At 46.0% G+C, this 27,948-nt stretch overlaps 1 protein-coding gene across 3 annotated transcripts in view; it reads right to left on the bottom strand.

Annotated features, from left to right (window-relative positions):
• Window positions 1-27,948, bottom strand: part of CSNK1G1 (casein kinase 1 gamma 1) — a 100,138-nt gene that overhangs the window by 34,024 nt on the left and 38,166 nt on the right. For 2 of the 3 annotated variants that reach the window (XM_068204258.1, XM_068204260.1), the window contains exons 3-5: window positions 23,663-24,078; window positions 17,044-17,084; window positions 13,966-14,035 (exon numbers count right to left, since the gene is read on the bottom strand). In XM_068204258.1, the coding sequence (XP_068060359.1) occupies window positions 13,966-14,035; window positions 17,044-17,084; window positions 23,663-23,840 (289 nt within the window). In that variant the 5' untranslated portion in view covers window positions 23,841-24,078. Of the gene's footprint in view, window positions 1-13,965; window positions 14,036-17,043; window positions 17,085-23,662; window positions 24,079-26,844; window positions 26,864-27,948 lie in introns of those variants that run through there. The other variant, XM_068204259.1, reaches the window with a different exon arrangement.

Raw genomic sequence — 27,948 nt, 5'->3', positions numbered from 1 at the left:
GAGCAACACCTTTCAGAAACTTCCATCACAAGATGAAGTGCCCTGGATGATTTGAGTAATGTTATCTTGCTGCCATATGTTTTACAGCATGACTAATGGCCACAAAACTCCTCAGACATCCAACATACTCCAAAAAACCACATTAGTTCAGGCACACAGACATTCCAAAGCCATTTCCAGGACTGGTTATGAACTGGCGATGGGTAGAGATGCCAATCTAAGGTTATGCCTGAGGGAAATCAGTTTGCCACACCTGCCCTGCATGGAGGGCACAGGAAGCAGAACCCACCTGCTCCAGAAGAACAACTGGCCTGAGGCTCTGTGTGAGCATCACAAGAGGCTATGAATAAACTTCACCAACAGCAAGTAAAATACACCCAAGGAGGAACAAGGGAGCAAGTGCAGGAAGCTGCACGTGGCATCTACATAAATGGAAGGACAAGTGCAACATCCCCATACAGCAAATCACCAGGAAACATCCAGAGCTTGTGATCAATATTACTAGTTTCTGAACCACCTGTGGGTTTTGCTCCCACGGGGAGCTGTTTTCCACTGCCCTTCGATGAAGTGGAGACAAATAGAGGAGCTGATGTCTTCAATATCAAGAATTAAAGAAGAATTCAGACCCTCTCCTCATGCAGGTTTTGACACTGAGCTCTATTGCAGAGGGGAGACACTCCTGAAGAGCCATAAATTCCACACTCAGAGTGGGGAGGAATCCAAGGCCCAGCAAAAGGCTGATGCTTGATGCAAACCCACGCTCTGTGTGGGCAGCAAGAACTCTTTCTGACTGAAAGAGATGCAGACACACACCAGAAGCATCAGTGCACAGAAACTTCTGTGTGGTTTTAAAGAGGCTCTGATGAATGGGCCGTAGATTGTCACAAAATTCTCATTCAGAGCAGAAAGTTTATTTTTACAAATCACAGAACACAAAATTACACGATGAACACCATAAATAGCAACTGTGAGAGGGCTGAATATCTATAGCTAAAATTAAACATGTTCCAAACAAATTAAACAAATTGCTTTAGAGTAGTCAACGCATTTAAGCTGATTACACTAATGAGGATCTACCCTTCTCTTAATTTTCAAATCGGAATAAAATCCTGGCTGAAAGAGAAAATTTGTGATCAACATTGACTGGGCCAAGCTCTCAGCTTTTAACCTCTTCAAACATGTCCCATGTAAATCTACCTGAGCATGTCAGTTAACAGGTTATTTCTGTGAGCTGCAAGTAAAAAGACTCATCCTGCCCTTCACATTTTGGAATAGTCTGCTTCAAAAATAGAAAGATGGGAGAAAAGTTGAGATTGGGCTTATTACTGGTAATAACCTTGTCCTAAGGGTCTTTCATACATTTGATTGGATGCCTTTCAGAGATATCTTCCTTCAAAGTACAGCTGCAAAAGCTTTATAATACACTCCTTCACCTTCAGTCTTCCCTGGAGGAGCTTAAGGAAGGACAGAGATTTTGGGTGATTGAGTGTTTTCTCTTGTTTGAGAAACAGCAGTTGAGATGGGAAGGAAAACAGGCACAAAATGCAATTTGTGACTCCAGCACCAGCTCACCTGCAGGTGGAAAAAGAGGTGGTGGAAAAGGTCTGCCACAATCTCACCAACCACTCCTAAGTCTCACAAACCTTGAACTGGCATAAGATTAGAGAAAGAACCTAAATACAGGGATCTGATCTAAGAACCACACACGGAAACATCCACATGGAGAAATGGGGTTGGAGGAGCCGGAGGACGGCCGGCACTGTGGCAGCTCCAATGGTGATCCACAGAGAGGACCACCATGCTATGAGTGCCTCCAGCCTGTAATGCTCCTGAATAGTTCCCTCGCTCTCTTGAGCTCTGATGCTGTGGTTTGAGAGCCCACAATTTAACTTTAGTTCTTTCTCACTCACCTGAACAAGGTGAAGAGCAGCCAGACACCTCACACATCTGTCCCTGAAAATCCTCCTGCTCTGTTTGCTCCAGCTGCTCCAGACACTCCGCTCTGCTGCCAGCTTTTCACAGCTGCACTTTTTTTGCTTTGTCTGGGCAATAAATCACTTCTCCTAGCAAATGCTGAATGCTCCTGCACCACTGCTTAGCAGGAATTTCTGCATCAGGGCTTTCTGCTTTAGCCCATCGGTGGGTGAGGAGGAGGAGAGGCAGAGCATGGCCCTACTCCTGGCCTTGGACGTGGAAAAGGTGCAGCTCAAACACACTCTGAACTCAAGAGGAAATAACTCAGAGGAGAACATCAGAAGCTGGAAGGGACCTCAAAGGGACCTCAAAGGGACCTCAAAGCTGCCACGGGCAGGGACATCTTCCAGTAGACCAGGCTGCTCCAAGACTCATCCAACCTGGCCTGGAACACTTCCAGGGATGGGAAAGACACAGGAAGGTTTTGGATCAACACCTTCTCCCCTGATAATGGCAGAGAAAGCTGAGCTTTTCATGGGAAGAGACAACACTAAGCATGTAATAGTTGTAAATGAGCTGTGAGGAGACGGCTGTCATCTCCAGGGAGTTTCATGTGGACTCCAAGACTCCAGCCTCACTCCAGCTTATCTCAGGATATGCAGATGTATTTAAACCCTGCTGTGCTTTGTTTCATTTTGGTAGTATTTGGATCTACAAAAAGAAAAGGTACAGGAAAAGGAACAGGAGAAAAACAGACCGGGGAAGGACAGAAGGAAGAACATATTTGTTCTTGATGCTGGTAAAAGTCCAAACAATTTGATTTTTACTTCAACTGCAGAAAAACAAATCTCAGGATCGCTGTGTTATTAGAACAGGGTGGCATTTCTTCTTCCTTGAGTGGTACAAGCTGGTTTCCTGACATCATGGCTTCTCTTAATTAAACAACTCTTCACATCCACAAAGCAAGAAGCACTTGAGGAGGGGGTACCAAGGAGACATTCATATTTGTATTCATAAAGATAAAAAAAGTTTGGGAGGAGAATCAGCCCTATCTGGTAAGGTCAAATTCAGGAAAACTTTCAAAATCTGGGAAATTCACCCAGAAACACCCATTCACAGGCAGTTTTTTAGCTCTAACAATTAAATTAGTCAAGTGAAATTGTTTCTGCTCTTGACAAACACAAAAGAATAAAGCACAGCACAATAAATTCCTTTTTTTGCAAGTTTTTGAGACTGAATTCAGATTTCTAGGGCTTGGGGGAAATGGCTGCATTCAAATCTCCACTGTCGGATTTGATATCCAACACAACGTCTTGCTCCAGTAAGGATGGCAGCTAGCACATAGAACAACATCTTAAAAGAAGGGAAAAATCAGTAAATAATTTTAGAAAAGTGTTTTACACCACCCAAAAAAGTTCTAGCTTAAGTTCTATCCTAATCACCTTTTCCTACACACCTGCAATACAAGGACAAAGATGAAAGAAAACCATTGGAACAGATGCCCAGGGCAGTGGTGGAGCCACTCAATAAAATTCCTGGAGGAACTCAAGAGCCATGTGGATGTGGCACTTGGGAACAGGGAGTCATGATGGCCTTGTCAGTGTAGGCGTATGGTTGGACTTGATGGTTTAAGAGGGATTCTTTTCCAGCCTAAACAATTCCGTGATTCTGCTCCACTGCAGGTCACATGGCCGTGTGAGCTCTGCCAGAGCACATCTGTGTGGCCAGCTGGGTTCTGCTGCTTAAGAACACCCACAAAAACCCAACCAAAAAGAAAGAAAGAAACCAACAAAGAAACAAATTCCCTCCCTCCCCCTCAAAAAAAAAAAAAAAAAAAAAATCCAAGGAGCAATTGGAAGTTGCTTCTGATCAGTTTTCCTCTGCTGTGCAATTGCTCAGACCTGCCTGCTGAGAGGGAGTTAAGTTGAGATGAAATCATGGGTCCCTTGGTAATTTTCTTTTTTTTTTTTATTGAGAACAGGTTCATAGAATCATGGAATATCCTGCATTGGAAGGGACTTACAAGGACCAACAAGTCCAGCTTCTGTCCCTGCACAGACACCCCAACAAGCCCACCCTGTGCCTGAGAGCATTGTCCAAACACTCCCTGAGCTGTGGCAGCCCTGTGGCCGTGATCATTCCCTGGGGAGCCTGTTCAGTGCCCCACCACCCTCTGAGGAAGAACCTTTTCTCAATATCCAACCCAAACCTCCCTAATATAGCTCCAACTATTCCCTCAGGTGGTGTTCCTGGTCACAGGGAGCAGAGATCAGAACTGCCCCTCAGCAACATGTTATGCACATGAAATGATGTGTGTTAATAACATTACAGGTATCATCTAAAGAAAAATCAACAAGAGCTCTTGGTTGCTCAGCAGCACTCAAATTTAACTCCAGAAGCAGTGCCAGTGAAGAAACTACTTCTGGGCAGATGAAAAATGCCACAAAAGCAGCAAAAAAAATTGCTTGTGCTGAATTGCTCCTCTGCTGGCCAGAGAACCATTTTGGTTTGATCACACCAAGTCCCGGGTGGCTCCTGCTCTTCCTCAGCTCATCTCCACAGGAGACTGTTGGCTGGAGGCAGAGCTTTTCCCTGCTTCCTCCCCAGCTGCACACAGGGGTGACACTTCCACAATGACAACGCAGGGCTGAGCTGACAGGTCTGACAGCCTGAGCTGTGGCTCAGCTGCAGCCACAGCACTGAGCAGTGGCCACAGTCACTGTCACCAGGACAGCACAGCAACATAAGGCCAAACTGGCATGTAACAGGCAGGATTTGTCATGGATCCAACAGCATTTTTAACTGGGATGGCCGATCGGGGTCAGATCCAGCTGGACAGAGCAGACAGTGGTATTGGACACATACCTTTGGGTGCTCAGGAGGAAGATGATACTCGGCATTGCTCAGGCAGCTGAAGGCCAGATTCCCACCAGACTGTGGTGGGACAATCTGGTGCCATTTCTGGCAGCACATCCCTATGTGTTACCCCAGAGGTGTGCTGGGATCTTCTTGCAAAGCTGTGGGGGCAGCTTGGGCCCCCAGTATTCCTACTGGGGGGTGGATTTTTGCAGGTTTGCCCCTGCAGCAGCATCAAAGCAGAAAGTGATGGAAAAGAATCGGATGCACGTAAACTCTCCACAACGAACCGAGAGATTGGCATCCATCCGTCCCATCACTACTGCAGGATTGGAGGGAAAAAGCATTTTTTCACATGAGTAGGAAAGTGTTACCCACACGGTCCTTCCAGCCCGAGGGAAAACCTCCCACTCCCTCTAATTGCAGGAGAACCTGCTGCCAAACAGAAGTTCAGAAGTGCTAAATCAGATCCTACCTCCAGATATCATCTCTGTTTCACCTTAAGAGAGTCGAGTAGGAGCGGGTAGGAACTTTCAGACAGAAAAATCATTGCAAAACTTCAGAACTCCAGCCTGACCCATCACACTCAGGCAGAGCCTGTAGCTTATCTTTTAGCAGTGAGAGGAGGTTTTTCAATAGCAGGCAGGGCACAGCTCCAGAACACAAATTCTAAACCCATTGGAAAGCCTGCCTGGGAGGTGGGCAGCCCTCCATAACAGGACTTCCCTGGCACAGCTCAGTGTTTCACCTTAGAAATCTCCAGTGTGTGTAGCATGCCTCTGCTGCGTTGGAAGGGATCCCACTAAATCTGGCACCCACCTTCCAAAGGGGAAAGAGCTTTGTTTGGATCAAGGCAGTACTCAACACCTGACACAGCAGCCCCCCTCATAACTGATTTTGTAGCATTAGATCTCAATTAGTTTTTAAGTGCAGCATCCCCATGGCTTGAAGAATGTACATAGAAGGGACAGGAAAGGGAGACAAGCAGAACAGCCAACCAGCTCCTAATCCTTATTAATTATCCTGGCCCTCATTGCCAAACTGGGTTTTTCATTCCATGTAAATAAAAATTCCAAAGTTTATCTTCAAACATCATGTATCATGTGGACTCCTCATCCCTGGAAGTTTTCAAGTCCAGGTTGGACAGGGCTTGGAGCACTGTCCTGGGATAGTGGAAGGTGTCCCTGCCCATGGCAGGGAATGGAATGAGATGAGAATTAAGGTCCCTCCCAAACCAAACCAGTTTGTGGTTCTGTGGTCTTCACCTCCCCACTCTGATGGCTGAGGAACTCCAGTTTCCAAGCACAGCCTGGGCTGATAGCCAGCAAGGCATATTTCAGCTCAGGGTCTGCTAGAAGGTACCAGAAGCAGCACAGAGACCTTAATGATTAAATGTCTGTCCCTCTCCTCGAGTCCTGCTAGATCCTCAGAGCAAAAGCACATCCCATAGCCCACAACCTGCTCTCAGCGGACACTGCTGACCATGAGAACCCAGTGAGGCATCTGGGATGACCTGGATGAGTCCAGATGCTACAGGTTTATGGCCATGTCAGGCTTCAAGGAAAAATGTCTCCAGGAAAGACATTTGCCAGCTTCCCAGCATCCTGCTGCTCCCCTTCACGTGCTGCCTGGAGACGCTGGTGTTTGATTTGTGATTACTGCCACAAATACCGGAAGAGTATGAGATGCACGAGGACTTTTCGGAACATAAAAAGGAAACTGCCTTAATCTCATATTCAAATATTAATGGCCTTGCTTTAAAAGCATCTGATACCTCCAATTGACAAAACCTAAATTTAGCCCAAGGAAGTCAAAACTTCTGATGCTGAGATGCTGAAATGTGCACATTCAGGAAGCCCTTCCTAACAAGGGAATGGCCACATGAAAGAAAAGCCATGTATTTTTAAATAGTGAAACATAATTCTCTGGAGATCAACAGCAAAAGCCAGCTCTGAAAGCAGCAGGGTCTAACTGAGCACTTTACAGTAATCCACTACATTTTATTCTGCAATTCAAAAGCTTGGAAGTCCAGGATCCCTCAAGTTCAAGCTCCTTGGACTACCCTGACTTCACAATGAAGCTGCTGATCACCATTCCTTAATATGCAGCTCAACGTTAGGGTCTCCAATTTTTGCCTAAAAAAAACATCTTCAGTAGAATGAAACTGTATCTCCATTGTTTAATATCTCCCACCTCTGGCCAAGGGCACATTTCTGTGCAGGATTTGAGAATGGAGATGTTTTTCATCGCTGGTAGAAAATGAACCCAACATCTAAAAACTTTCAGGTCTACTGCAGGCATCTGAGGTGGGGAATGACTGACATGAGATGTGTCCCTAAGCTGTTTCCTTGTAAAGAGATTAAAGTTTTGTATCACCTTGCACAGAGGAGTAACTTATTAAATACTTATAGTCACCGAACACTGGCAATATAAAATATTTCCAGTATTTCAAAGGAGGAGGCTGCAGTACTCATCCAGAGCATTGTAGTGTGACAGGTATGAACAAACCCATACAAGAAGTAGGACACAAAATACCGCAGGTGACAGCCACGTGTTGCTCCACACAAGTCCAAACTGACTTTGGGGTGCATAGGGCAATCCTTGGAAGTGTTCAAGGCCAGGCTGGACAGAGTTCTGAGCAAGCTGGTCTAGTGGAAGGTGTGCCCATATGGCCACAAGATGAGCTTTAAGGTCCCTTCCAATCCAAACCACTCTATGATTTTTTGATCATCTCCACCCAGCAGCTCCATCCCCCCCAAACCAGCCCTCTGCTGAGGGGTGACCTGGCTCAGCTCCTGGCCACAGCAATGTTTCCATCCAGGTGGCAAATATGAGTGGGAATGCTGAAGATTATAGTGGCTGCGGCCACTGTTAATGGGTATGTTCCCTCTTCTTAATTAAACAAGGGTGGGGACCACTTGCACTAACCCTCCCTCACATGACCTGGAGTTACTCCTGCTCCCTCGGGGAAGAGAGTTGTGCACAATGACCTCCACATAAAATTGTGGTGTTGGCAGCTCCACCACAGCGACTTGTTTACATCCATGCTATAACAAGCTTTACCAAAATGACCCATAATTGCCATGTGAATGACAGCATTGTGCAACTGGCATGGAAAGAATTTCTTCATAAAGCACACCGATACATATAAAGTGTGTGTGGGTAAAGCAAGAGCAACACAGAAAAAGGTGCTCAACACAAGCAATCCCAACAGGAGAACTCCATAAGCAGCATTGACAGCAGACAGCTCAGCCACACTGAGGAATATATATGCAAATATTGACTAGACTATGCAAAGGATTGGTTATTTATAACACCTTCATTTCCCTCAGTCCTACCTCCTGACAAGTAAACAGACTGCTTCGCTCTGGAGAGTTGTGCAACACAGAGAGATCCCAAAGTAAACACACAGATTCCATACTTCACTAGAGGTGAACTTGTTTACAGAACAGGAATTAAAACAAAACCGCAGAATCCGTCAATATTCTATATGTACTGACATACCCCTCCCTGACTCAGAATGTTCTGCTCCTACACTGTGACTCATCCACTGCGTGGGCTGGGGACAGCAGAGATCTCGGTTTCCTGGGATTCTCCAGCGTATCAGACTCCTCTTCTGCTTCCCACCACGCCACTGTGGAGGCTTGTGAGGTCCCACATCCACTTACCAGTGCTACCTGCCCGTGCTGGGAATGACCACTGGCTACAGTCATGGCACAGAACTCAATGCACGGTGCCACGTGTCTGAATGAATCACATGTGCCAAGGTGGGACTGTGAGGGGTGGGGGAAGGTGTGACTCATCTGCCAGCTGATATAAAAATAAACTACTACTGAATCAAAAATGCATGACTTCTGCACACGATGTGCACAGGCAGAAGCTGTCACTATGTGGAAACTTGAGCATCAGCTCCATGCAGCCAGAAGAAACCCGGAAGCATGCAGTGCTCCATTTTACCTTCCAAAGGTGATGCTTACAGGGAAGGCATTCCATATGGCCTCAACAGGGAGAGATGCCAGAGGTGCTTTGAAATGTGGTAACAAATTTCAGAATAGTTTGGGTTGGAAGGCACCTTAAAGTCCATCTCATTTTACCCCCTCATGGGCAGGGACACCTTCCACTAGACCAGGTTGCTCCGAGCCCCTTCCAACCTGGCCTTGCACACTTCCAGGGATGGAGCAACCTGTGCCAGGGCATCACCACCCTCACTGCCAAAAATTCCTTCCCAATATCCCATCTAACCTTGCCCTCTGGCAATGGGAAACCGTTTCTCCTTGTCCTGTCCCTCCAGGCCCTTGTATCAAATCCTCTCCAGCTCTCCTGGAGCCCCTTCAGGCCCTGGCAGGGGCTCTGAGGTCTCCCTGGAGCCTTCTCCTCTCCAGGTGAGCACCCCCAGCTCTCCCAGCCTGGCTCCAGAGCAGAGGGGCTCCAGCCCCTGAAACATTTCTGCGCCCTCCTCTGGACTTGGTCCAGCAGTTCCTGAAAAGATTAGATTCTTCTAATCTGGAACCAGCCTCAAAACAAAAAGACCATTTCTGTTATCCACAGGCAAACAGAGGCCACAGGACAAAGCCAATGGAATCACTGTGACCACGGTGTGCCACCAGCAGGACCCAGCTGCTGCAGGACTCCTGCAAGCCATGGGAAAAGCAGTTGCTTTTACTCATCCCAAACCAAGCAGGAGGGTCCTGGGATGCTGCTGGCTCTGCAGGGGGCAGTTCAAGCAAAGCCAAAGCTTTGTCCTTTGGTAACTGCCCAGAAAGTTAAACCATTCCAGGAGCTGGGTCTGTTTGACCATGGACAAATTACTCAGTTTATTCCACAAACTTCAAGTATAGAGGACAAATGACATGCTCAAATGATTTATCCAGTACCAGAAACATGTTGGAGACTTGAATGATCCTGACTTCAGTCAGGATGCTGGAGCAATGTGGCTTTTAGGACAAAAACCAATCATTAAACAGTTCAGTACAAGACTGGCATTACAGGACTGATGAGAGCAATGCAACTAGTTTGCACAGAGATGATTAAAACTACTTCAATTACCTTGGTGAGCAAATGGATCATATCCCAGACTACCTAAAACCTAAATGAATTACATTTCCTAAAGGAAAGATGTCCTTTCCTGAGACACCCTATGGATTGACCATCAGGTCTCTGACTCCAAGCCCATGCTTTGCTCTTTTGTTTTGCTGCTCACATGAAGGTAAAGCACTCAGACACTATTTTAGGTTATTAGATATTTAACTCCACAGCGAGAAGGAAGAAGCTAGCAGATGGTCACTGTGCAGCACGGCCTTGCTCGACTTCTGCGGGGAGAAATGTTCAAGGAAGAATCATGAAAATCCATTTCTATGTGCAAACATTCCTCCAGTTAGAGGAAGGGAATTACAGGGAACTGTTAGCTTCCCTAAAACAAGGAGGCACTAAAACAGCAGAGACAGCATCAAATATCCAAAGCAGCACATCAGAGACATCTGTTTGACAGTAAGCTGGGAGCTTGTGTTGATCTATTGGAAGGAAGGAGGGCTCTGCAGAGAGTTAGATCGGTTGGATGGATGGGCAGAGTCCAACAGCATGAAGTTTAATAAGTCTAAGTGCCCAGTTCTACATTTTGGCCACAAAAATCCCCTACAACATTACAAGCTGGGGACAGTGTGGCTGGACAGTGTCCAGGCGGAAAGGGACCTGGGGGTGCTGGTCAACAGCCGGTTGAATATGAGCCAGCAATGTGCCTTGGTGGCCAAGAAGGCCAATGGCATCCTGGCCTGCATTAGGAATCGTGTGACCAGCAGGAGCAGGGAGGTCATTCTTCCCCTGTACTCGGCACTGGTGAGACTGCATGTTGAGTGCTGTGTCCAGTTCTGGGCCCTCAGTTTGGGAAGGATGTCGAGATGCTTGAGCGCGTCCAGAGGAGGCAACAAGGCTGGTGAGGGGTTTGGAACACAAGCCCTGTGAAGAACGTTTGAAGGAGCTGGGGTTGTTTAGCCTGGAGAAGAGGAGACTCAGAGGTGACCTTATTGCTCTCTACAACTTCCTGAAGGGAGGTTGTAGACAGGTGGGGGTCGGTCTCTTCCACCGGGCAGCACTGACAGAACAAGAGGACAGACTCTCAAGCTACATCAGGGAAGGTACAGGTTGGATATTAGGAAAAAAAATTTCACCAAAAGGATAATAAAGTACTGGAATTGTCTTCCCAGGGAGGTGGTAGAATCACCATCTCTGGATGTGTTTAAAAAAAGACTGGACATGGCACTTGGTGCTATAGTCTAGTTGAGGTGTTAGGGCATAGGTTGGACTTGATGATCTTAGAGGTCTCTTCCAACCTCATTATTCTGTGATTCTGTGATTCTGTTAGTTGGTTACTCCTGACTCAGGACTTTCTCTGAATCCACTGGATCCATCCACCAGTATTGAGCAATTCTGAGAAGCATCAAGAAGAGCCACATTCCTACAGTTTAGATCCCTCCAACAAACTTCTCCCTGCTCCATCACTTAATCTAGTGTGAAGCATCTTAAGATGTCTGAGACACATAAAATCCAGTCTACTCCTTTGCTAATCCAAGCTGACTAGGGATCCTCATCCAAGCCACGTGGCAGGCAGAGAAACTGGTGCTGCTGGGAGGGAACAGATGCAACCTCAGTGCCCTGTCAGAAAGTCTTGGAACATGGAAGCTGATGGAGCACGTAGCACAGGGAGCCACAGAGTCACTGCTAAGGAAGAGGCAGTTATCACATCCTCTGTTCATGTGGAAACATCTCACATGGAAGCTCATCCCAGGATTTAGCTTCTGAATTACTGAGCTATCTGCTACTCTGTCCAACTGTACCAAGGGAAATGCAAAACTTGACTGAATAGCTTAGAAAAAGGGGAAAAAAAGACTATTTTCACTAGTTTTTGATCATGTCAAGTGAACCAGGTTATTGATACCCACATATACCCTTCAGGCACTGGCCAAGTAGGTCGGTCCCTTCCAGCCTAAGTTTTCCTCTGACTACTACCCAAGAGTAACACATTTAAAATGTTGATTCTGAACATCCAAGAAGGAAATCACCATTAAAACTCTTCTTATTAGGAAAAAATCCCCCATTTTTCTCCCAAAGCTGCAGGTGATGACAGTTCTGATATCTCAGAGCTCACTGGGACCATCTGGCTGCACACGCAGTTGAACGCGGCCGCTGAGCTGCCGAGGTGGCTCCCGTGGTGTCACAACCAGGCTCCCTCTGCTCTCCCTCCTTCAGCTAATGGTGGGAGCTGCAGCCAGACACGTCATTTGGCAGGATTAATTGGCTAATTTATTGAGCAGAATGTCACATGCAACGCTACTGTTGCTCTGAGTCATGCACACCATGTGTTCGGACACTTCTAGTCTTTGTTTGGCAAGTGTAGGACAATTCCAAGTAACCAGACATCCCAACTGGAAGTTCAAGCCTGGCTGTTTGAGCAGCTCCAGAGCAAGGACCATTACGGGGAGCCTGGCAATAGCAACGTCACTGAGAGCAAACTCCTCTATTACCCCAATGTTGGCACTTATTTATCTGTTTTTCCAGCCAGACACTCCTCCCAAGTCAAGCCTCCCTGCTCCTGGCAGCTTGTCTCCACCAAAATTTGTTTTGCTCGGATTCCAGGTTTCATAGTGAGACCAGAACTGTAGTTCACATCCTCCACTCAAGTCTTGGCCAATTTCCAATAGTTTTAGCAATACTGCAGCACAAGAGCTTCTAAAGGCATCCAACAGCTCATCAGAGTGACACCCGTGGGACCACAAAGAGAGAAACAAGAGTCAGGTTGTTCAGGAGCCTTCTCAAAAGTCCCTTGACAAATGCTCCAAGACAGTAGATTCAAGACTAGGAAGGAATTCCTCCCTGTGAGGGTGCTGAGGCCCTGGCACAGGGTGCCCAGAGAAGCTGTGGCTGCCCCATCCCTGGAAGGATCCAAGGCCAGGCTGGACGAGCAACCTGGGATAGTGGGAGGTGTCCCTGCCCATGGCAGGGGGTGAAATGAGATGGGCTTTAAGGTCCCTTCCAACCCAAACCATTCCATGAATGCTCTGAGTGGGTAAGTATTACAGGATGGAAAACTTAAATTCTTTAGGAACAGGGGAAAACCTAAAAATACTTCATCTGACCAAAATAAAGCCATTCCTTCAAACTTTGATCAGTTTTATATTTCTGTAATAACATCTTTAAAGAGTGGAAGGAGGCCAAGTGGTATAGAAAAAGCAGACTGGGATTCACTCATGTGTCACAAGACATGTGGGCTGGGGTATCCCAGAGATCACAAGCACCAACAGAACTCCAGCAGGAAGTTTAACTTAGTATTTTGGTACTATATTATTACCAAAGTATTTCTGGATGTCCATCAGACATTCTCTGCAATTGGAAGCTGGGTCCATTCAAGGGAAAACAGGAAAAATGAAATAAAATGTATAAAAAACCTACAGTAATATAAGAAACTTGTCAAAACCCAAAGTCAATACATGATCAAGGCACAGAAGGAGCAGAGAAGGTTGTTGCTTCACAGAGACTTCCCTGAGCAGTGGACCATCCTGCACGAGACCGTGGAAATCCTTGGCATGGGAAACAGCACATGCTAAAAGGCTCTTCAGGCTTAAAAAACAACCATAAATTCAGGGAAGAAAAATCCAAACACTATTAAACACAACTCAAGCTCTGTATCAGGGAAATCAGAGACTGCCAGAAAAAATGTATAAAAAATTTCACCTTTGGCTGATCCTGCTCTATTTTTCTCCTATTTGCTGTAGACCATGATTGCACAGAGGAGCCATGGGGCTTGTGGACATTCTTATGATTTAACAAGTAAAAATGAAAACCATTTCCTAGGTTTAAAGACTTTAGATCACCTACTTAAGGGGTGTTGCTCTATAACCAAATAACTTTCCATCCATTGACAATTCCTGTGTTTTACAAACACACAAGGGTATTTCCATATCAGTGAATCCTCACAAACTCGACATTTTAGGTCCACACAATTACCCAATATCATCATTATGATCCAATTCTCACCAAATCGCTTCCAAAACTTGTGTGAGACTAAAAGGAATTGGCCCAGATCCCTAAGTTCAAGTCAGAGTTACACAAGAAATACTACAGTGGTGTTTGATTTAATAAAGAAATCCCTTTATTAAAGAAATTTAATAAAACTTTTGATAAGCTTAAGGTAGGTTTACTCACCTGCACTTCCAAGTTGTTTATAAAACCTGTATTCTAAATGAAGCTGTGGTGCCCGGGATTTAATTGGTTCCTAGAACAGAAATAAATTGGTTAAAATCAGTTTGACTAAAAGAAGTTCTGTCCTATACTTGAAGATTTGTGCATAATTAAAACACCCCAAATTGAAATTCTAACAACAGACTTCACCATTAAATGTCATTTAAATAAGAAAAGAACAAAAAGCATTGGCTCTCTGGAGGAGAAATAACATTCTCATTTGAATACGAAGCTCATTCGTTGCGGCGAAATTCAAGGATCGTTCCACAGAGCTCCAGGTCCTTGAAGAACAACCCTGGACACTGGCAGAGGGAAGTCAAGGTTGCAAAAGCTCAAGCCCCAGTTCACTCTGTGGGCACTGTGATTGCCCACAGCACTTTTGCTGGTCTCCAGCCTGTATTTCTGAAAAATGTTGAGTCATACAAGTGTGTTTTAGATCAGACCACAGTTGCTCACAGCAAGCACCACAGTGCAGCCAGACAGCTGGGAAAAAGGAAAAAGTCTCCCCCTCCTTGTGGCAGGTGTCAGTCAGACATCTTGAAACACTCAATAATATTCTATTTTTATCCACAAAATACAAAAAAAATAAAATGGTAAGTCTGCAGTGCACCCAAACCATCCCATTCATTAAGTGTTATTCATCTGAGTTTTACATACAAGACTTAATGCCTACAATCCATCAAGGCATTAACGTGCAAGATTACAGAAGTTCTAAAAATATAAAGTTAATATGGAGAGGATTAAGAGACTGGAGTAATTACATTTGCAATAAAACTGTGCACTTGGGATAGGCATGGATGTGGGTTTACCAACTGCCCAGGCAGCCTGGAGATAGGAGTTAATACTGGCTTCAATTTTTGTTGACCTCTCGTCTGCACTGTAAGACTGATGTCCACACTGGCTGTGAACTCCACAGTCAAGGCTTTTCTAAGTGTGGAGAAGGAATTCTGTAGAGGAATTCAGGCAATTTGACTTGTATCCAAGCTGTTCCTCATCAGCTCAAGTCATCCCATCCATTTCCCAGCAAGGGGAATTAATGCTCCTGGTTACTTCTCAGCTTAATCACAGAATCATTGAGGTAGGAAAAGGCCTCCAAGGTCACAAAATTCCTGATGTTTTAAAGCTCCAGAAGACAAAACTGACCAAATTCTCAGCAAACAATGTGAAAAAATATTCTGGAGGAAAAACTGAACCTGCAATGAAGGCAAACACAAAGCAACACACAAAGAAGTTTGTTATATAAGTCACATTTAAATTATAATTGTTGGTGGCTTGAGGGAGGGTCTACAGACACCTGCAGAGCACAGGGATTCAGGGCAACAGGAACCTGGCATGTTCAGGGTGTAGTTTATTTATCTAAACATGTAAAGGGGAAGGATTGATGCAGCAGGACATGATGCTGCTCATGACAAAATCAGGGGAGGCAGCCCTGAACTGCTTCTGCATCAGGAGCTGCTGGAGCCTGAGCTCTGGATGCTTGCCAGTCATGGCAGCTTCTGAGAAGATCATACCAGCACAGATGGTTGTCCTGCAGGCCAAGGGCTTAGGGATGATGGCAGATTTTGTGTTTGCAGTAAAAATAACTGAATTGCTACTGCCTAACAGAGAAAATCCACAGCTCGAACCAATGGCATCATCATTGCTGCGAGGGGATGGCCTGGTACTTGTGCTCTGACTGCAGCTGGATGGCACCAGGCCGGAGTGCCACAACAAGGCAGAATGGCTTCCTACTGCCAGAGGGCAGGGTTAGATGGGATACTGGGAAGAAATCCTTCTCTGTGAGGGTGGTGAGGCCTTGGCACAGGTTGCCCAGAGCAGCTGTGGCTGCCCCATCCCTGGAAGAGTCCAAAGCCAGGTTGGATGGGGCCTGGAGCAACCTGGGATAGTGGGAAGTGTCCTTGGTGTTCCACCATAGCAGGGGAATGAGATGAACTTTAAGATCCGTTCCAGGATACCCAAACCCATCTGGGACAGTATGTTCCTGAATTCCTCTGCAGGCATTAATTTATTTACTTTAGGGAACATCTCACATTTGCCAACAGGTGTGAGAACAAGTCCCTCCTTCAAAGCTGTAATTATTTTTCAGCTACTAGACAGCATAAGGGGAATGCCAGAGATAAGGAATCTGAGGCACTCAAACATGATCACAATTAATGCACCAAGTCCAACCTGATTTCCTGTCACCAGAGTGGTTCATTCTGTCATTTTGCCAGATAGCATCAACTGGGCAAACTGGGGGGGTTGCTGCAGTGTCACACCACAACTTTAACTTCAGATTTTAGGGCTTGGATTATGTTTAAAGCGTGTTCTCAATAGAATTCAGCACATCAGGTGAAGACATGGAATCTGAAACACCAAGGGAGTAATGAAAGTCTGAGTTTACAGATAGGAAAAGTTAAGGCCTAAACACAAACTACTAGGCTGTGAGTTTATAAATGTGAAGAGCTACAAGTTAGGGAGTTCCCCACCCCCCAGATTCCACAGATGATGAGACTGTATCTTCTCTGCAACCCAAGGCAGCCGGAGGAAGGACTGACCTTCACCAAATTGGATCTTGTTGCGCCTGTTGCACCCGCAGTCTCTCAGTATCACACCAGACCCAACTGTACTCTGCTCCTCCAGGAAATTTTAACCAAAGGAACACACTCTTTCCTGCCTCTTGGCTCTAAAATCATGGACCACCAGGCTGCACAGTGCCATGCTCCTAACCAAACATTCTGACAGCTGGAGAATTCACAGTCTTGAATGGAAAGGTTTGAGCCATGGAGCAGCAGGAGGTGCAAACCCACTACCAGTGCCCTTCACTGGGACCTGGGCAGAGCAACAAGGCTCCCACTGCTCTAAGACAGATACAGACCCTTTAGGTACCAAAAACCTTCAGCAGGTGGAAGGATGGTTTTTTTCCCTGCTTTTAGTGCTTTTAAGAACTTAGCTTAGTTTTAACAAGCTGAGGGTAGGAGCAGCACTGAGCCCAAACTGAAAAACTTGCTTTTGGTCTGAATTTTTAAGACGAAGTACAAGAGACCTGAAGCTACTACTTACCAGTTTGATCGCTACATATTCATTGGTGTAGAGATTTTTACCTGCAAAGGGAGAAGGAAAAAAATCTTTTAGTTCCACATTCAACACTTGCAGCTTGAGGCACAATGAGAAATAATGACACTGATGCCAAAGGGCTGTTTTCCCAATTCCCCCTGAAGTTCCTGCTTTTAACAAAGTATAATCCTGAAAATAATCAAAATAATGAACAGTTTGCAGCAGTTTAGCAGGGCAGGCAAATAACACCTTCCACCCAGCACAAGGCAATTGTATTTTATGGCAGCACTTTTGCTCCATGCATGTGTTAAAGGAGGTACTCCAGACACACTAGGCTTCATTATCCATGATGCCAACAAAGTCTGGGGAACAAAAAATGAAGAGTCAGAGTGTCATTGCTTTCGGAAATGTCTTGGATCTGCTGGACACTGAACAATTTCATCCTGGGATGTGCAGGGAGTTTCACTAGGTTGATCATGCTCTGGGAAGCAGGAAGGGCAGGAGCGTGAGATGAGCACAACAAGCCAAGCTCAAATCCAGGTGCACTGAACCAGAGCTAGGACCCATGTGTGCTACAGCTGGAGGGGAATTTTCCTCCAGGAGCCTGTCTGGTGTTTGAAGCAAGCCCTGGGCCTCCTCAGTGATCTGAGGCAGTGATGCACAGCTCCATGTCACGGAGCATCTCTCCCTGTGTTCTGACACTGCCACTTATCATATCACTCAACATCCTCTGCTTCACCTGCCAGGGAATTTGAGCAATCACTCCCCCTCCACCTGGCTCATGCCTGACAGCAAACTCTCCTGGAAGAGATATCACAAGGAATGATGCTTGGGCAGTCCCTGGACCCCTCTGTCCCAGTCCCACTGTCCCCTTGGAGGAAGGAAGCCCCCACCACAAAAGCTCCCTGTGAATTTATTTAAGGAAACGTTAACCTTTGTCATCAATGTCACAGAACAAGTCATACTTTTACTGAGCAACTCCAAAATTCAGGAGCAATCCAGGATGGAAGTTATCAGGGCTTATTTGTAGCATCAGCTTTGCTCAGCTCTCTTACTCATTTATTTTCTAATTCCTGTAATGGATATTGATGCTTGGACAGCCCAGCGTTTGAGAAAGCCCAGGACATGGAGTGACATCATTCAAAACAGGCAGGAGCTGGAGTAGCTCTTCCATATCCACGACAGCATTAAAAAACCTTCCATGTCCTCCTCAGCACAAGATACAACAGCACAGGGAGACTCAATAAAAATAAAGACATTATGAACATGGGAGAAGACACACAGTAATCTTTAAATCCCGAAGTATCAGGGGAAATTTAGTTTACAACAGCTTCATGTTCTCTGCATTTAACTTCTTTTGATGCTTTCCCTGCTGTATCAGTCAGGGTACTTCTGGCCTCTAAATCTGTGACTGGGTGTTCCCAGGCCCAGTCTGCACCAAGCAGATTTTTTTAACGTCCCTCAGTAATAGAAGACATCATAGCTCCAACCTGTTTAGGTACGTGGTGATGCACAGGACAGGGATTTAAATGCAAGGTTAAATATCCTCAGAGGGGTGTTTTCTGCCAGCAGAGCTGAAAGCTGAGCCCCAGCATTAACCCCTGACACACAGGGGGAGTTTTCATGTATTTCTTTCCATCTTTTAGAAAAAGACATAATATTATGCCCAGATTGGAAACGAAGAGTAGAAAGGAGATTTTGCAGTTTCATGAGGAACCTGCTGACACCAGAAAGCATTGAAAGAGCTCACAGGCCAAATCCACAGAAAAGCAGGTGGCAGATAAACCCCTCCACCCTCTGAGACAGACTAGGGCTCCAGCCAACAGCTGGGGGGGAGAGAAGACGTGAGGACATTAAGGGAAGGAAATCTAAATACACTTGGATTATCTGCTCTGCATTAGCTACCAGCAAATAAGCCACATTGGCAGCTCCAGCTTTATCTTGCTCCCTGAAACTGCCTCTTCCCCTCCTCAAATCGAAATCCCAGAATGGTTTGGGCTGGAAGGGCCCTTAAAGACCATCCTATTCCATCTCTGCCATGGGTAGGGACACCTCCCACTAGCCCAGGTTGCTCCAAACCCCGACCAGCCTGGCCTTGGACACTTCCAGGTGTCCAGAGGCAGCCACAGCTGTTCTGAGCAATCTGTGCCAGAGCCTCACCACCCTCACAGGAAAGTATTTCTTCCCAATATACCATTCTGGCAGTAGGAAGCCACTCCCCCTCATTGTGGCATGCCAGGCCCTTGTCCCAAGTCCCTCTCCAGCTCTCCTGGAGCCCCTCAAGGCACTGGAAGGGGCCCCAAAATCTCCCCAGAGCCTTCTCTTGTCCAGGTGAGCACCCCCAGCTCTCCCAGCCTGGCTCCAGAGCAGAGGGGCTCCAGCCTCAGAGCATCTCCGTGGCCTCCTCTGGACTTGTTCCAGCAGCTCCGTGTCTTTCTGCTGTTGGTCCCAGAGCTGTAGACTGGAGCCTAGATCTTTCTGCTCTAATTGAAACATTATCTGGTATTTTCAAAACAGTGTTCAGGTATAATTTAAAAATGGTGATTAACACAGTTTTTCACCCTGCTTGAAACTGGAAAAAATGTTAGAAGATCAGCAGGCCCCAAACCAGCAGAAAAGCTGCTTTTGTAGGTTGCCATGTTAGAGCAGTTCCATTGGAACTGGGAAGATGCTCCCAAAAGTGACAATCACCCAGCTGCCTACCAGGCTGCAGTCTGAAGTCAGAAACTCTGCTTCAAAACAAGTAAACCAGCAAAATAAATACTTAAACATGATAATAGCATCTGATACTGGGGAAGTAATTCCAAAATAACAAGTCGTGATTTGACTGGAACAATGTTAGATGTGGAGGGCAGGGCAGTAGGTCCTGAGAAGCACCTACACCAGGAGTTGTTAGTTTCAGACCTGCTGTAGAAGGGACAGCAAATCAGGCATGTCTCAAGTACTCAATGAACTGGTCCCTCTGCAGATGCATCACTTTGGAGATGGATCATTTTGGGCTTCTCTGCTGTCCCCAATCCATCCATACATTCACCACATCTCACTGCCAAGGCCTTGAGAAATCCTTTTGGGGAATTTTCCCACGTGAATGCTGGTGACGTAATGCATCCCTTCTCCTTTGGAATACGCAGTTCATAATTGTCAGTGGAACTACCCAAAAGTGAGGCATGGACTTACTGCTCCATAAAAAGCATTGCCTCAACTTGAAAGGCTTTTGCCAGCACAGTTACATCTCCTCACTGTCCTACAGATCTTTGGTTGTGCTAAGTGAAGGTGCAGCTCCTGCTCAGGGCTTGTTTCAGTGGGCAGGTAACTGTCTCCTGTGAGCCTTTGCTCCTCCCTGCAAGCTGGGAGGAGGAGGGAGAGTGAACCACTGCAGCTTGGACAGTGACAGCACAACCAAGGGGGGGATCTCTGTCTGGAGCAAGCCAGCAGAGAGATTTTGGGGATCTACCCAAATCTTGGATGCTGTGGCTGATCACAGGACTCCATACAATGAGTCAAATCCCCATGAACCCTCAAATCCATGCAGGATCTGACATGGAGACTGGCACTATATTCCTGCTAGTACACTGAGCCACTTTGGAAACCAAAGCTCTTGTAGACCCTCTGCTCTGCAGCCTGTCTGAAGAAACAGCTACTGCTTTACCCCATTTCAGTGTATTACTCTGGGCCAGACCACACAATCATTAATTTTGTAAAAGATGTCCAAGATCATCAAGGCCAACATTCGAACAAGTCCCACCATTCCCACTAAACCACACTGTGCAGTGGTACATCTCCTCCTTTTCTGAACACTTCCAGGGATGGTGACTTCGGTGCTTCCCTGAGGAGCCTGTTCCAGTGCTCATCCACCCTTTCAGTGAGGATTTTTTTTCCTAATATCCAGCCTCACCTCAGTACAACTTGTGGCCATTTCCCCTGTCCTATCAAATGCTAAGTTTTGTGTTCAGCTTCCCATCTCAGCTCCTTGAGGGCTGGAATCCAACCGTGCTGCTCCCAATGCTCCAAAAAAATCGCATCCTTGGATGATCTGTGTTTTCAGGAAGAAAGACCAACCCAGAGCAGTGAGCTGGATATATACAGCAACCAGTTTCATTAGCTAAGTGCCATCTCCTCCCTGAAGAATCAAACAAGAGCAGCTTAAACTGAAAACACAACACCTCAAAAAAGAGAAGTTCTTCAGGGAATTGGAAAAGCCTATTTTCCCTTTGCTTATCAGTGCATGACTTTGTTCTGCCTGTGATACTGGTGCTGAACTGCTCTGAAACCATGTAAAAAATAGGCAAAAAGCAGAGGACACATCATTCAACTTTGCAGGACAAAACTGTTATCAGAGACTTGTGTGCTCGGATTTCAGCTGCTGCTTCTCCTTCCCCCCAGCGATAATTACCATGGGCTGTGCAAGAGAAATAGCTGCTACTTGAGCAAACAGGAACTCTTAAAGTGATAGTGACTGGCAAAAAAAGCAAGAGAAATGAAAAAAGAGAGAAATACAGCATCTGTAAGAACCTTACAACAAATTGTTATCAGTATGTGTGGCTCATTGCCTAAATTTTTAGTAAACTAGCATTAACAATACATGTATTATTTAAAAAAAAGAAACTCAATTAACAGGTGTTGTAATTTAAAACTGAATTTCTCTGTAAACTGACTTTTTCAGAAGTCCATGTGAAGTCTTCTTTAAAGTAAAGACTTAATGTAAAGACTTCTGTAAAGTCCATGCCATGAAACTTTACATGAGTCACAAACCCAGTATCACTAAAATTTTGAGAAATGTGAAAAAGAATCCTGGAAACAGGAGCTGCCTCCCTGCAGTGTGGGCAGCGAGGAGGGGGGATTCTGCCCCTCTGCCTCACTCAGGTGAGACCCCACCTGCAGAGCTGCCTCCAGCTCAGGGTCTAACAGCAGCAGGACATGGAGCTGCTGGAGCAAGTCCAGAGGAAGCCACGGAGATGCTCTGAGGCTGGAGCCCCTCTGTTCTGGAGCCAGGCTGGGAGAGCTGGGGGTGCTCACCTGGAGAAGAGAAGGCTCCAGGAAGATTTTGGGGCCCCCTCCAGTGCCTGAAGGGGCTCCAGGAGAGCTGGAGAGGGACTGGGGACAAGGGATGGAAGGACAGGACAGGCAGGGACAATGCCAGAGGGCAGAGTTAGATGGGATATTGGGAAGAAATTCCTCCCTGTGAGGGTGCTGAGGCCCTGGCATAGGGTGCCCAGAGAAGCTGTGGCTGCCCCATCCCTGCAAGTGTCCAAGGCCAGGCTGGTCGGGGCTTGGAGCAACCTGGGCTAGTGGGAGGTGTCCCTGCCTGTGGCAGAGGTGGAATGGGATGAGTTTTAAGGTGCCTTTCAACCCAAACTAGTCTGTGATTCTGTGATTTGGGCACCAGCTGAATAAACTCAAGAGCCATATATCCAGAGGGATCCACTACAGCTGCTAAACCTCAGAGCAGAGCTTGGATTACAAAGCAATTCAACATCTCCCTGGGGATCCTGAGATCTTGACATTTGCTGGGGAGGGCTTTGAGAATCCAACAGAGTAATTCATGTTATGTCACTGTAAGGATCCAAATTTATCTTTAGCTGCCAATTATACTCATGCACAGGAAGGTGGAAGTTTCCACCCTTGCCCTTGGTTTCTCTCCACCTTAGGAGTGTTATCTCTACTCAGATGAATCAATAAAACTTCTCTGATGCAATGCTGAAACCAAAATACTCATTTACTGAGACACACCAGAAGTGAGCTGGTTGATCTTCACACCATGGAACGGCAGCACACGTACTGATGCAATAACCCAACCTCAGAGCAGGAAATCACGCAGATTCATTGAAGAGGACAGATTCTGAGCGGGACTCTACAAAGACACTCAGTAGTGTTATGACCCTTGAGTTATGTGAAGCAACACCAGCTGCTTCACCCATCTCATTTAAAACACAACCATTGTTTTTTTAGGATGACTTAAGAGCCCAGTGCAGTGCTCTGCACTGGTCTCTCAAGTAGTCCTAAACAAACAATGCATCAGTGGAACCATCTGTTTTGGGCAACCAGCTGCAAGATGTGGTTAGGAAACCAACAGACCATGAACAAATGCCGGGCTGCTGGGCCAGCTGAGGGAGCCAGATGGCCACTTGGCACATCCTGCTCCTCGCCAGCAAGTCCAACGCATAGACAGAGCAGGGACAGAGTGATGGGGCTGAAATTAGGGCAGTGAGGTTACAAAAGGACATGGAATTAAGACTGAGTGCTGGGAAAGAGTCTCACCCATCCCTTTAAATGGGTGTTCTAGCTTATAAACAAAAAATTGAGAGCAAAATGTAGCAATTCACAGTTAAGAATTTTTTTCACCTTAGGCAAGACATTCAGCGCTGTGAACAGTCATCATTTGTTGGGATTGTTCAAAATTTGCATCTTTGGCCTCTCCAGTGTATTCCCTTTGACTTTATGCAAATGAAAATCATGCTAAGAGTTACATCTTCTGAGTCAGAAGCTTCGGATAAGGCAGCTCAACACTTGGGAAACAAGACAGCGCACGCATTTCTCAAGCCAGGGTAAGTTTTTATGTATTTATATTCCAGTGGTGAAATGCTCATTTGCATAATGCAGGCCCACTAAAATGCTTGCTTCTTACCTAGTCTGAGTTCTCCAAAGTTCCCACACCCAATCTTCTTGCCCACTCTGAAGTTGGGTCCCACCATAAGAACGCCAGAAGACGCTGATGAGCTTGGCCGAGATCCGTGCCCACTCCTTCCTGGCATTCCTTTCGTCGTCCGCTGCCTTTCATCCTTATCCCTATTAGGATGGTCCATGATCTTAGTGAAATACCTCTGCCAGCAAGCTGGCAGAAAGGAGTTGGAGTACACACTCTTCTCCTTACAACAGAAATTTATATCCAAAAGTATCTGCGTTGGAGTTCAAGAGAGTCATGGAAACTCATGGAGTTCTTTTGGCACCAGATCCAGTTTCCTAATGCATCTTGATAATGTACCAAAGGGTCAGCTGTGTTCTTGAGAATTCAATAAAGGCAGGTTGCTTTTGGTTTCTTACCTGGGGAAAATAAGACATACATGAAATAAAAATCATTATTTTAAAATACCAGGTGAGAAAGGTACAACAGGGCCAATGTCCAGAACTTTCCTGGCCTCATGGAATTTAACAGCTATGTGAAAACTTTATCATTTTCTTAACAACTTTCTGATAAAAAGCCCTGATGTCATGAAGAAATGTAAGTGCTGCCCAGCTACTGTTGCTACTTGTCCCATTCTTGGAAGTGCCTCAGGCCAGGTGGGATGGGGCTTGGAGTAACCTGTCTAGTGGAAAGTGTCCCTCCCCGTGGCTGTGGGTGGGTCCAGCTGAGCTTTAAGGTCCCTTCCAACCCAAATCAGTCTGTAATTCCATGATTCCACTGGAGTTATCAGGACTGACACCACATGCAGTAACCAAAGCCATTCCAACTACACCAGCACATCAAGTGGACACTGTGAGGAAACCACATCCCACCTTTAAAGCCCCTGTGAAGTGTAGGTTTGGTTTTTCCTCAATTCATATATTTATCAAGTACTACAGAAAAGCCAGAGAAAAAATACAAAGGGGCCAATAAAAGGTGCCAAGAGAAGAAGAAAATTTTGTAGCATTTTAATAAAATTCTCCTTTCTTTTACCTCTTTTCAAGCTGATCTAGATTATCTTAAATAATCTAAGTTGGAAGGGACCCACGAGGATCACTGAAGTCCAAACTGACCTCAGATATATTTGCTAATTCAAACTGCTGTCCTACAGAGATGACCAAAATGAAGAGCCAAAGCACGATTAATTGTTTTTTTAAAGCTGATAACTCAGTCTGAAGGACCCAAAACATAGATGCTTCTCAACCCTTGCAGGCCAAATGGTTCTTCTGTGCTCAGGAACAAGACCAAAGGAGACTGGCATGAGCTGCAAGGACCCAGGAGGTCCTGCCCCACAAGGACAGTGCAGAGGTACCAGCGTGGTGGCTGAGCTTCCTCTCACTTCCCAAGAAATCAGCATGATAAAGGGAAAGGTTGCAGGATGTCTTGTCTGCACAGGTGCTGCATCAGGAGATGATATTGGGCACTCTTGGGGTGCAGATCTCAAGCAAGAATTAGAATAAACACACCTGGACCCACCCCCCATATCCCAGGTTATGAAAGTACTGGACTGTAGCCCTACAGGAGCACTGCTGCATTTGGATTTTCCAGATGTGAATAGAATAGTCGCTGTATAATTTTACCAACAAGGTTTGTGTCCTACTTCTGATGCCTCCAAAGCAATCACACAAGTGCTCAAATGAGACCACTCAACCAAGAGTCCCATGGAAGGACACCCAGAAACAAAACCATGTAAACGAGGGCTCAGAAGTTACTTTACTCAAGCAACTGGCTCAGTCCTCCTGCAACAATACCTGTCCAAAGCCAACCTGGCTTTGGACTCTTCCAGGGATGGGGTAGCCACAGCTGCTCTGGACAACCTGTGCCACAGCCTCACCACCCTCACAGGGAAGAATTTCTCCCTAATATCCGACCTAAACACATCCTTTCAGCTTAAAGCCCCCTTGTCCTATCACTTCTTGCTCTTGGAACAAGTCCCTCCTCAGCCTTCCTGTATGTCCGTCCCCTTTAGGTACTGGAATTCTCCCTGTCACTTGGGACAGTTGTGGATCCCTGCAGAAAATGTCACACAGCATGTCTGCAGCATATCCAGGAGGTCTGGCAATCACCAGGTCACCTGAGAACCTCCATGTCTCAGCCACACCACCAGTTTGGCCATAAACCAAAGTGGCAAGCTCCCAACACGCTCCCAAGCAATGTGTGAAACACCATTTGCACCTCTGGCCTAGACAAAAGAGCTGGAGATGTTCATGTACAAGAAATTATTTAGCATTACCAAGATTTACTTGTCCCTCGAATTAATTCCAGATTTAATTCTCAGAACTGAATATGGATAAGCAGGAAGCATCCGTTACCAGTGAACTGGTTGAACTGGTTTTCCATCACAGACATCCCCACGTACTCTCAGCTGCCACGCCTGGCACAGACACAGCAGAGCTGTGTTTGCCCTGTGAAACCAGTCAGCAGGAGCAGTGATGAGGCTCTATCAGATATCAGAAAATCACTTTGACTGGACTCCACCCCAGGCTGTCCTGGGAGGAGAGACTGGCTTCAAAACAAACAACACGAAAAAGAACCATCAGTGAAACTACGGAGTTTTACTGCTGAACCCAAACCAAACATGAGAATGACTTCTAGTAGCAGGTGACTTTACTCACACAGGTCTTTCTGATAAAATTTTGGAAAAATAAAACTGAAGCATGGGAAGTTTTGGTCTATCTGTCTATTTGGTCTATCTCTGCTATGGCAAGAGAAGTAGACACAGAACATTCCAGCCAAATGCTTTATTTCCAGTTAAAGCTATCATCTTCCATGTAATACAACATATGGGTCTGGCACGTGGGGACATGGCTTAGTGATGGGCTTGGCAGTGCTGGGAGAATAGCTGGACTCAGTGATCTCACAGGGCTTTTCCCACCTAAATGATTCCATAATGCTGTAGTGTTCCTAGGGTTGGATCACTAAGAAAGATGAGCAGGACACAGGAATTCTATGAGTAAAAAAACAGTAACACTTTGGAAAACAAACTCGAACACGCCAAAGCCAGAGAAGAACTTTTTTCCCCCTGGAGACCAAAGTCATTATTTCAATCAAGACTGAATAATTTATGACAGAGAACTACCTACAAGCTCAGAAATGGAAACAGAAAGAAATCTCCAGCAAGAGCACAAACCCTGCCGAGTTTATACCTTGCTCAGCACATCCCAGATGGGACAAGCAACCCCATTATCCTCAGGCAAATTAAGCACAAATCCCACTACAGATCTTCTGGCTCACAAATGAAGATGTTAACGGTTATGAGCTCCTGCGACTCCGTCCTTCCCCCGCTCCCCATCTGGATCAGGTCTCCCTGGGGAGAAGGATGGAAAGGTCATGCCTGACAGTCTGCAAACACTAACCATCCTCTCTCAGCTGCAAGCCTCCTGCAAACAGGAATTCAGAGCAGCAATAGGTAAGTGAACCACGCCTCTGAGAAGCTCTTTATCACGGCCAAGCCGAGAGCCCAGCTGCTGGCACACGGGATCACACAAAGATCTTACACCATCATTACCACCTACTAAAAGTGTAAGTAGTAAACAGGGAACCAAATATGGCCTTTGAGGACCAGCAGAGCACTTGGCTTTGGAGGGGAAGCGGCAGAAGAATGAAGACCAGACTGTCAGTCACATTAATATTTAAAGGCTGCTCAGAACACCAGGATGCCTTCCTGCCATGATTCAAACTTTTTTATAATGATTCCTTCGACCTTTCCACCCACTCAGCAAGATTGCTCCTCAAAGTTACTTCCATTTGAACAGAGCTGCATGAAGATATTTCCCTAATGGTGAATCAGCCCAATTCCAAGGATTGATTTCACTACAATACAGTTGGAGACACAGGAACAGTTATTTAATGAAAGACACAGGCTTAAAAGGAAATTACTTGCAGCACAGTTAGCTAAGTAAAAAACAATAGCATTGTATCCTACACACTTCCAAACACTTAGACCCAAATCTATGCCATGACCTCTCCTCCATTAATAAACCTGCAGCACTACAGCTAGAAACAAGCTTCCAGGTGGTATTAAATCATGGAATGGTTTGGGTTGGAAGGGACCTTAAAGCCCATCTTGCCCTATCCCCTGCCATGGGCAGGGACACCTTCCACTACATCAGGTTGCTCCAAGCCTGGTCCAGCCTGGACTGGAACAATTCCAGGCAGGTCTGGAGGGCAGCTGCTGTTTGTGTTGATATCCACAATCCAGTGTAAAGGAGTGTTTAATGAATGGCACAGAGACCCTGCTCACAGCCACA

The sequence above is a fragment of the Anomalospiza imberbis genome, chromosome 13, assembly GCF_031753505.1.
Source record: "Anomalospiza imberbis isolate Cuckoo-Finch-1a 21T00152 chromosome 13, ASM3175350v1, whole genome shotgun sequence".
NCBI lineage: Eukaryota > Metazoa > Chordata > Aves > Passeriformes > Viduidae > Anomalospiza > Anomalospiza imberbis.
The sequence above is the reverse complement of the archived record's forward strand: the minus strand, read 5'-3'. Positions and strand labels throughout refer to the sequence as shown.